We start from the raw sequence: 10,370 nt of genomic DNA on the forward strand, positions 1-10,370 counted from the left end.
AACAGTAGTGGTGGTGGTGGGTGTGGTAGTAGTGGTAATAGAAGTGCTACTAGTAGTAACAGCAGAGGTAACAGAAGTGCTACTAGTAGTAACAGTAGTGGTGGGTGTGGGTGTAGTAGTGGTAACAGAAGTAATACTAGTAGTAACAGTAGTGGTGGTGGTGGGTGTGGTAGTAGTGGTAATAGAAGTGCTACTAGTAGTAACAGTAGTGGTGATGGGTGTGGTAGTAGTGGTGGTAACAGAAGTAAAACTAGTAGTAACAGTAGTGGTGGTGGGTGTGGTAGTAGTGGTGGTAACTGAAGTAATACTAGTAGTAACAGTAGTAGTGGTGGGTGTGGTAGTAGTGGTGGTAACAGTAGTAATACTAATAGTAACAGTAGTGGTGGTGGGTGTGGTAGTAATAGTGGTAACAGAAGTAATACTAGTAGTAACAGTAGTGGTGGTGGGTGTGGTAGTAGTAGTGGTAACAGAAGTAATACTAGTAGTAACAGTAGTGGTGGTGGTGGGTGTGGTAGTAGTGGTAATAGAAGTGCTACTAGTAGTAACAGCAGAGGTAACAGAAGTGCTACTAGTAGTAACAGTAGTGGTGGGTGTGGGTGTAGTAGTGGTAACAGAAGTAATACTAGTAGTAACAGTAGTGGTGGTGGTGGGTGTGGTAGTAGTGGTAATAGAAGTGCTACTAGTAGTAACAGTAGTGGTGATGGGTGTGGTAGTAGTGGTGGTAACAGAAGTAAAACTAGTAGTAACAGTAGTGGTGGTGGGTGTGGTAGTAGTGGTGGTAACTGAAGTAATACTAGTAGTAACAGTAGTAGTGGTGGGTGTGGTAGTAGTGGTGGTAACAGAAGTAATACTAATAGTAACAGTAGTAGTGGTGGGTGTGGTAGTAGTGGTAAAAGAAGTGCTACTAGTTGTAACAGTAGTGGTGGTGGGAGTGGTAGTAGTAGTGGTAACAGAAGTAATACTAGTAGTAACAGTAGTGGTGGTGGGTGTGGTAGTAGTAGTGGTAACAGAAGTAATACTAGTAGTAACAGTAGTGGTGGTGGTGGGTGTGGTAGTAGTGGAAATAGAAGTGCTACTATTAGTAACAGTAGTGGTGATGGGTGTGGTAGTAGTAGTGGTAACAGAAGTAATACTAGTAGTAACAGTAGTGGTGGTGGTGGGTGTGGTAGTAGTAGTGGTAACAGAAGTGCTACTAGTAGTAACAGTGGTGGTGGTGGTGGGTGTGGTAGTAGTGGTAATAGAAGTGCTACTATTAGTAACAGTAGTGGTGATGGGTGTGGTAGTAGTAGTGGTAACATAAGTAATACTAGTAGTAACAGTAGTGGTGGTGGTGGGTGTGGTAGTAGTGGTAATAGAAGTGCTACTAGTAGTAACAGTAGTGGTGATGGGTGTGGTAGTAGTAGTGGTAACAGAAGTAAAACTAGTAGTAACAGTAGTGGTGGTGGGTGTGGTAGTAGTGGTGGTAACTGATGTAATACTAGTAGTAACAATAGTGGTGGTGGGTGTGGTAGTAGTAGTGGTAACAGAAGTAATACTAGTAGTAACAGTAGTGGTGGTGGTGGGTGTGGTAGTAGTGGTAATAGAAGTGCTACTATTAGTAACAGTAGTGGTGATGGGTGTGGTAGTAGTAGTGGTAACAGAAGTAATACTAGTAGTAACAGTAGTGGTGGTGGTGGGTGTGGTAGTAGTAGTGGTAACAGAAGTGCTACTAGTAGTAACAGTAGTGGTGGTGGTGGGTGTGGTAGTAGTAGTGGTAACAGAAGTAATACTAGTAGTAACAGTAGTGGTGATGGGTGTGGTAGTAGTAGTGGTAACAGAAGTAATACTAGTAGTAACAGTAGTGGTGGTGGTGGGTGTGGTAGTAGTGGTAATAGAAGTGCTACTAGTAGTAACAGTAGTGGTGGTGCGTGTGGTTCGACAAGAATACACCATCCTCCAGATTTTTGCAGAATGGTGATATCCTGAAGCAATGAAAGTGATGTCAGTTCTGTGTAGTTTAGAGAGGCAGCCAGTGACAAGCCAAGGACTCGAGAGTGGGAAGTTGTTAAGCAGAGGATAACCTGCCTGGTATCTGCTGAACTTCGCAGCTGTTCATGCCAACAGGGCATATGGAAATTTAGCATTTTGCCTCTAACAATAATGAAGTGGTTTTTTTTTTTTTGGTTTTTTTTTTTAGCCTGACTGCATCTCTGCGTGTATGTCAATAAGTTAGCATAAAGTTATTGTTTGTAAGTGAAGAAGAAAGATTTTTTAATTTAAAACCGAAATGGTTTTCAAACATTAACACTAAGTTTATCACTGTCTTTTAAAACTTATATCAGTCTCACACTACAGGTACATTGACATGTCTAGACACCAGTGCAGCCCTTTCTGGGGCTGCTAGCGGATAACATTTGTCTTAAGCTTGGATGTAAAATCAGATTGATGATGTGAGTGGGGTGTGAGTTGGTAGATGGTTCAAGTCTTGCCTCAACCAATGCAAAAGCTCACACATGCTTTAGCTCACGTTTTAGCTCACGTTTTAGCTCATGTGTTATCTCGTGTTTTTAGCTCATGTGTTAACTCGTGTTTTTAGCTCATGCTAACACTGTGGTGCTGTCACAAGTCACTAACAGGCTGATCTTAAATACCGAGGGACCTTAAAAACAAAGCAGCTCCAGAACTCTGTAACATTCTGGTCTACTCGGCTAGTTGTCTGTGTAACGCGGCATTGGTGGAAGATGTGGTGGATACTGTTAAGACTTCCTATTTTTTTCTCTTCTCATTTCTTAAGGCTTTTTTAAAAAAAAAAAAAAGATTATTGCCTCTGCGGCTACTGTTGGTTGGCAAAGATAAGCTTACAGCATTTCAGCAGGAAGCAACTGTTTGCAGCTGTTTTTGCTGACTTCTACATGCAGTGCAGGGTGATTTCTGAAAAACGAGTCTTTTGTGCCATGGTCTAATTTACAAATGACCTGTTTAGCTTTTATTCAGTATAGGCCTAAAGAGTCATTATACAGTTATCAACGTTAGAAGGTTTGAATTGTGATTCAAGTTTGATATGAATAATTATTAAATTTGATATGTTATTGTAATAAAGACTCATTTCTGTCAACTTACCAAAATAACTCCATATCGTTTGATAAAATAAGGCCACGCACATAGTCACAGATTGAATTTCCATCTGCACAAATTGCACAATAGCGCTCCCTGCTGGCAAAACACACGACATGACTCTGTAGCTTAACAGCTTTCCAAAGAGAAATATATATGATTGATTATGAATTTATGCATCAAAATTTTGTTTCCAATGAAGAGCTTTAGAGGCTTGCATTTATTATCCCTACTCATCTTCATTTACGAGGGATTGCTATTTATAATTTTTTCACAAGGGGGCACCAATACTGTCGCTAATATGCATTTATTTAAGGAATCATAGTAAAGCACTACGCATAGCATTTAAGGACCCATATCATAATTTCTCTATGTTCATGGGAGTCTTTTTCAAAGTTTACAAAACATTAAAAACATAAACTCTGACGTCTTGCGCAAAGCTGTGGATGTTAAAAAAGAAACCATCACATACACACCTAAACTTCTACTGCTGTAGTATATTACTGTAAGTATATACTCCTTGTGCTCTTTAAGCTGAATATTTGACCTCCTGTTTCTGAGTACTGAAACACTGACAGAAGTAGCACCCGTTATTAAGTGTCAGATCTCTCACTATTCACATTGGCCCTTTTCATAAGGTCATAGTTTGGAAAGAGTTGAAGGTGTTGCTAGTCAGGATACGATTACACAAATCTGCCTTTTCTTGCTCTTTTTCTTTGGTCTGTCTGTTTTGGTAAGGGCCCAGTATTGAAAACTGGTGCCCAGTTCAGCCCCTGTGGCACTGGTGTTCAGTGCCAGCTTTTTGACCTGCTATTTAATGTTTTAGACCTTCAGACTTTAAAATAGATCTAAAATCATCATAGAGTTTAATAAGGTGTTTTTATTAAGGTGTGTTGTTTGTGGGCTATTAGTTCTAACCGAATTGTATCCATATTGTCTTCATGTCTTTTGAAACAAACAATGTAAAACATAAAAGTATCTACAGCATAATCTACACAAGGCACCCTGCCCTTCAAGCGTCTGTGTTTATTCACAAAGCTCAAGTAATTATAATTGGGTATATTGATTGATTAGTGATGTGTGTTGTAGCTTTATTGCTGTAGATTACTAATTCACTAACCGTTTTCTAGCAGAATTATATTGTCTAGTAATAGAAAAGCATCTTGCATTCCTTTGTTTCAAGTACCACAAACAAGATTTGAGTTACACAGCAATCTCAATAAAAATTATCTAAACAGTATAAGGTGAGGAAAACCTAGAATTAATATTTTGTGTAAATTACATGATTAATAAATCATTTAATACATTCAGTAAATTTGTCAATTTCAAATAATTTTAATATCATCAAAATGCCACTACGTTTTTCAGTAGACCACAACTTGAACTTTAGTCGCTAAAAACTAAAACAAACCTTTTTTTTCAGAGCCCAGACCAAACATAGGGATGACAGGCTGCCATGCAGTTATTAAAGGTCATTATACACCTCGTTTTACAGCGTCATGTGCCACAATACACCACATTCATCCTGTCCCAAAAGTCCCTTTTGCCCTGTGATACATTTTTTTTTCCAACAAGCTTAAAAGCCGATTTCATGCAGCAAAAAATTGAATAGAAACCAGGCAAATAACAGTTCTGAACCGATAAGCCCGGCTGAGCAGTGTTCTAGTGATGGCGCAGTCACCTGAGGAGATCAGGCATCTTCAACATTCCCAGGTATATACCCAAACTTTTCATTTGTTTACAAAGTATTTACAAGCTGATCTAGAACATTTTGTCAGAACAAAGGCAGAAATGCAACCTCTCACCAAACCTTACCCGCAGCCTGCTTATTTAGAAAGCAGCATAAACTTAAAAAAAGCTCATCTATATATAGAAATGTGGATATATGAAGCAAAAGCGGACCACCTGCTGCAGCTCAAAGGGAAGCGAAGTTCTGTGTGTTTGTGGTTAAGATGCCATGGTTTAGAACCCTTTAACGCTGGCAAAATAGGCCAGCCAGGGGAAGCTGACAGAGCTGGCTCTGGGCTCGAGTGGAACACCTACACACCTTCACATCCGCCTGCACCCTGGCCTCCTGGATGACTTCATGGCGTGTGGTAAAAAATTCATAGTAGTGTCAGAGTGCTCTCTCCCTCTCATGTCTTGCATATCAAAACTGCAGGTGCTTTTGCAATATAATGGTTCTAAGAAATCATTCAGAGTGTGAATAATACATCAAAAATGCAACGTGTGGTCCGGAATTCTTTGAATTATTTTTTCTTGGAATTCTTGACTAACGTCTTATCATATAGTTTCATATAGAACCTTTCATCCATGGATTGCATGTAATTATAGCTACATAAATAGTTTATATTAAAGGTAGCCTAAGTTGACTTTCTAACTCAGTCTAAAGACCTTTGACTGCCTGTTTTACTATGCTTATTAAAATGGGTATTTTTGAAAAGAGAAATGAGCCAAGCAATGTGACAAAAAATATTTATTTACTTGAACTATCGCATGGTTAAAATGAGCTTGATAAAACGTCAGCAGACCCGGTACACCTGAACTCCAAGAGCATCTAAGATGCAACAAATCTCAGTCCTGTCATTTGACCGCTGAGCTAGTACCGTTCTTGTTGTGATTTCAGCACCTTAAATACAAGTCGTACCGCAAAGCTACACAGCAACCATCAAGAATAAAACAACGAAACAGAAAATGAAAACGTTTCTTAAAAAAGTCTGAATACAGAAACCAGAGTGGAACTACGTCTCCACGTCAAATAGTCATAAGCTTGTACCTGACAAAGCTACAACATGCTAATGTTTTAATGGGAGTTTTAAGATGTGTGTCACAAATTCTTGAGAAGAGAGAAAAGATTTGGTGTTTGATGTGGCTTTGCTGAAATGTCAAAAAAGTGAATCAATTTACTAAAACGTCATTGAGATATTTTGTCCTGTGCAGACATCTACATAGTTAACATAGTTTAGCTGGCAGTTGTTATAACAGCGCTGTGAACTCGGGTGTACTCCGGTGTTATTTTGAATAAAAATGCTTCCTCCAGTTTTTAAATTTAATTTTAGATTGTAAAGCTCACAAAGTTCTAGTCTAGAGACACTGCTTAACACCTAAACAGAGTCCCTGCAAGAGAAGTCAGTGTTGTTTTGATCAGTTCACCGAGCTCAGCACCAGCGTCTCGATTTTCAGTAGTTCTTGATAAAAAAGTGTGCAAGTTCTTATGAAATGCAGAAGGACGTATATTGTGCTATTTACTCATTATAGCACAATCCAGGATTTTATGACTGAATCATTGCAAGAACATATCAAAAGGAAGCTTAAAACAGACTCATTGACAGTGTACACATTAAATTGGACTAAGGCATGAACCATCTATGGAAATCAGTAGACCCCAGTTTAGACCCCATTGCTAAACCAGGTCGACGCTCAGGTGTTACTGCTGCTGTTCTCTGGAATGCTTTTGGAGGACAGCAACGTGGGCATGTAACCCTTGAACAGACTCATCACTCTCTGCTTGTACGTCTTAATGGCGAAAAAGTAGATGACAGGATCCAAGCAGCAGTTGAAGTTCATCATGGACACAGTGACTTGCAGAGACATCTTGAAGGCTTTCTTCTCCTCGCAGGAAGGCTCGAGGAGAAGACGCCTGACCATGAACTGCATGATGTTCACGTGGTAGGGTCCGAAGCACAGCATGAAACTCAGCAGAATGAGTAAGATCATGTTCTTGGCTCTGTGGCTTTTCCCTGACCTGGAGGTCACGGGGTTGTCCTTAGCCATCCTAGAAAGCTTGCAGTGGATCCGACTGTAGCAGCCCAGGATCAGGACCAGCGGCGCCCAGAATCCAACCACACAGGCAAACAGGAGCGCGTACGACACCTGGGGAGAATCAACCAAGTTCGAGTACTCCATGCATGTTCGCTGGCCCTCAAACTCCTTCACCAGGCTTCTGAAGAGCAGCGGCGACGTCTCCAAGATGATGACCACCCAGACCAGGACGCAGACGCATCGCACCACCCTCATGTTCCTCAGTTTCTGGCACCTGTGTGGGTGCACCATGGCCAGGTAGCGGTCGACGCTGATGCAGGACATGAAAGCGATGCCGCTGTAGGTGTTTGAGTAGAAGACCATGGCGGTCAGGCCGCAGAGAAGGTCTCCGAAGGGCCAGTCAAACCCACGGATGTAGTAAGTGATTCTGCTAGGCAGGGCGAGCGTGAAGAGGGTGTCTGAGATAGCCAGGTTGATCAGGTACAGAGAGGTGGAGTTGAACTTCTTCTTCCTCTGCCAGGAGAGGTAGAGGACCAGGCTGTTGCCCGAGATGCTGATGACAAGCACAATAGCGTAGAAGACGGGGAAGAGGATCCGAGCCGCCTCTTTGTAGATGAACACATCACAGCTCTTGTTGGGGGCACTTTCATTTGATGTCACATAAGAAGACACTGAAGGAGCTTGACTGGCCATTTTTTTCTGGAACAAACAAATAAATAAATAATAATGTTAAAAAACCATAAATGCCATTCATGAAAGTGTATTAATCAATCAATCAATCAATCAAAGTTTATTTGTATAGCGCTTTTAACAACTCAAGTTGTCGCAAAGCAGCTTTACAGGGTTTACAAGGTTAACAATACTATGGGTCCAGAACCCTAATGAGCAAGCCAAAGGCGACAGTGGCGAGGAAAAACTCCCTATGATGGTGGGGAATAGGAAGAAACCTCGGGAGAACCAAGACTCAAAAGGGAACCCATCCTCCATTGGGCGGCCCGTTAACACACAAATACACAAGTCACACATAATTCACACAATCAGACTATCAGACTATTAGTCAGAAACTGAAGGAAATAATCTCAGATTCATTTTGAGAACGATAATTAAACATGAAACAGTAACACTGTTAACACCTATGGGACACGACAATTATCTGTATCAATTACCAATATTCCCAAGCAACCAATCATAGATGAGAGAAAGAAAGAAAAATAAAAAATCCTCTTCAAATTACTTACAGGTAATTCAGCAAAGTGATGGATCCCTCAGAGCTTCAGCAGATGGTCCTCTCTCTGCAAGAAGGTAGTGAAGAGTACGTGAACTTCACTGGCGAGACGCTTTCTTGAGCGTGGCCTCTACAGACCACCCCCACTTCACTCACCAGGACCGTGCAGCTCTTCTTTCTCATACTTGTCAACGCTACAGATTACACCACGTTCCGGTTTGAATCGGCTTTGCGCTATCAATCATCGACACTTAGTCACAGAAAGTCCAGGTTAAGTCTCAGATCTTAGTTTCAAATGTAGATCTGATTGTGGTCATTAGCTGGAACTATTTACATTGTCTTGACCATGTGCGTCTTGCTTTACAATTTAAATTAGTGAATAATTGATTTCACCCATTTTATGAGAGTTTCATATTATTTGTCATGTGAAAACCACAGACATCTGGCGCTAAAGCAGTGACCTATTTAGACTAAGGATATTGAGGTAAAGGTGCATGCTTGAAAAAAAATAACACACCAAAGGGTTTACCGCAATAGATACAGAGTACAAAAAAACATTTCATAATAATGCAATTAAAAAACAAAGCTTTACAGTTGGAAACATTGCACACAAGTGGGCTATGTGGAGTTTGCATGTGGACAAACCTGCTTGTACTCGGGAGAAAATGACTCACAAAATGACTGAAAATATTCTGTTTCAGAATAGAATCATTTGCTAGACTCTCAGATTGGTATGTTCGGAAAAAATAAACCACATTAGATTAGATCAAGGCCACGTGTAACCAACACCATCGCACCTCAGAGATTTCAATTTCCATTTGTGTGATAATATTTACTGGCAATAGACAGAATATGTTTTATGACAATTTAATTAATATTATGCTAAACACAATTATTCTTGTTACAAAATCCACTATAATCACCACTATACATTTAAGAAGGAAGTGGTTATTTCACAGTCTCCACAGAATGATGGATAAGACTGCTAGTCATGACAGCAGAAATGTCTACCTCTAGTGGTCGGGAAACGATATTGCACAATAGAAGAAAAAATTAATAATGGGCCTGTGCGTATACTGGTCGACTACATTGTTTTTCACTGTAGCTAAATGAAGCAGATAGCTCTAATAGCAGAGAAAGGTCACAAATCATCACATGTATCTTGCAGTTATGACGAGAAGGACTCCGGTCATGCCACGTGGGCATGTAGGCAGTGTCACCTGCAGGTTAAGACCCGCAGATCTACACTAGATTTCACGCTCCATTAATCTACAGCCCAGAGTTAAATAATCATCGCACTGCAAAACGAAACGACATCGCTATTTTGCTCCCACAGTAGGGGCGATCTGCAGCTCTCCACCAAACTGGAGACCTCAACACTGGATATTTGATTGTTTGTGTAACTAATCTGGACACTTAGTGGCCCAAATCTCCCAAATGCGTGGAGTGAAAACGGCAAAAGAACACAGGGTTAACCCTGCTGACGTCCTGAAGCTAACAAAGAACAGGAGAAGTTGGAAAAACTGAAAAAAGAAAGCCAGCCGTGCTCACGGCGTCTCCCCGCTGTATAAAACACTGGAGTTGTGAGCAGAGATGTTGTCAGCGTGATTTAATTCACCTTTCTGTATCACCTCGGCTCAGATCACGCCACCGTGTGCAGAAAGTTACAGGACACGTGAGCGAAGTTGCGTGTCTGCATGTGCGCTCGCGCCGCCGCGTGTCTGAACGTGCGCTCGCGCCGTCGACGTCTCCGTGACATAAAAGGTTTTCAGATATTGAAAGTGACGACCCAGCGTGAGATGTTCATGAAAGTCACTTCTCGGAGATCTGACCTTTTTCTGTGTATTCGGGAGGGGAGGGGAGTCGGTGAGAATGATTTGGAGGGAATTATACATGATAAGACGCTGCTGCAAACGCTTCAAACATCCTGCGAGGTAAAATCTTCTTTGTGAGAGTTCACGCCACATCCCTCCACAAGTGCAACTGCTTCTGCCTAGAAAGTACTGAAACTATATTAGGTTTTGATTGTGACTAGGTTATATTTACTCATTATTAAATCAAGAGTCATTAGAAATGTAAAATAAATAATCAGAAATCACGCCAAGCCTTTTTTTTTAAACCAAATACCTAAGTTCACCCACGTTAGATCTCATGAACCAAATATTTTTGTCTGAGGTTTGGTGGGAAGGTTCATGTTATCTAGTCAATCACAAGTCATGTCTGCTGTTTATGCTATGGCAGTTATAGAGGTATAAGAAACGACATCAGGGTATTTATAATGGATATCTTT

The 10,370-nt window shown here is 40.8% G+C and overlaps 1 protein-coding gene across 1 annotated transcript; it reads right to left on the minus strand.

Annotated features, from left to right (window-relative positions):
* Positions 1-5,545: 5,545 nt before the first annotated feature.
* On the minus strand, positions 5,546-9,744 carry LOC143511865 (G-protein coupled receptor 183). Its single transcript, XM_077001543.1, has 3 exons — positions 9,699-9,744; positions 8,094-8,147; positions 5,546-7,554 (listed from the first exon to the last, which is right to left on the minus strand). The coding sequence occupies exon 3, from the start codon at positions 7,546-7,548 to the stop codon at positions 6,514-6,516; it is 1,035 nt and encodes a 344-aa protein (XP_076857658.1). The 5' UTR covers positions 7,549-7,554; positions 8,094-8,147; positions 9,699-9,744; the 3' UTR covers positions 5,546-6,513.
* Positions 9,745-10,370: the final 626 nt, after the last annotated feature.

This window comes from Brachyhypopomus gauderio, chromosome 4, assembly GCF_052324685.1.
Source record: "Brachyhypopomus gauderio isolate BG-103 chromosome 4, BGAUD_0.2, whole genome shotgun sequence".
In the NCBI taxonomy this organism is placed as follows: domain Eukaryota; kingdom Metazoa; phylum Chordata; class Actinopteri; order Gymnotiformes; family Hypopomidae; genus Brachyhypopomus; species Brachyhypopomus gauderio.

Bases quoted from the DNA above. Each gene is read 5' to 3' on its own strand.
- LOC143511865 (XM_077001543.1), bottom strand. From the start codon at position 7,548: ATGGCCAGTCAAGCTCCTTCAGTGTCTTCTTATGTGACATCAAATGAA.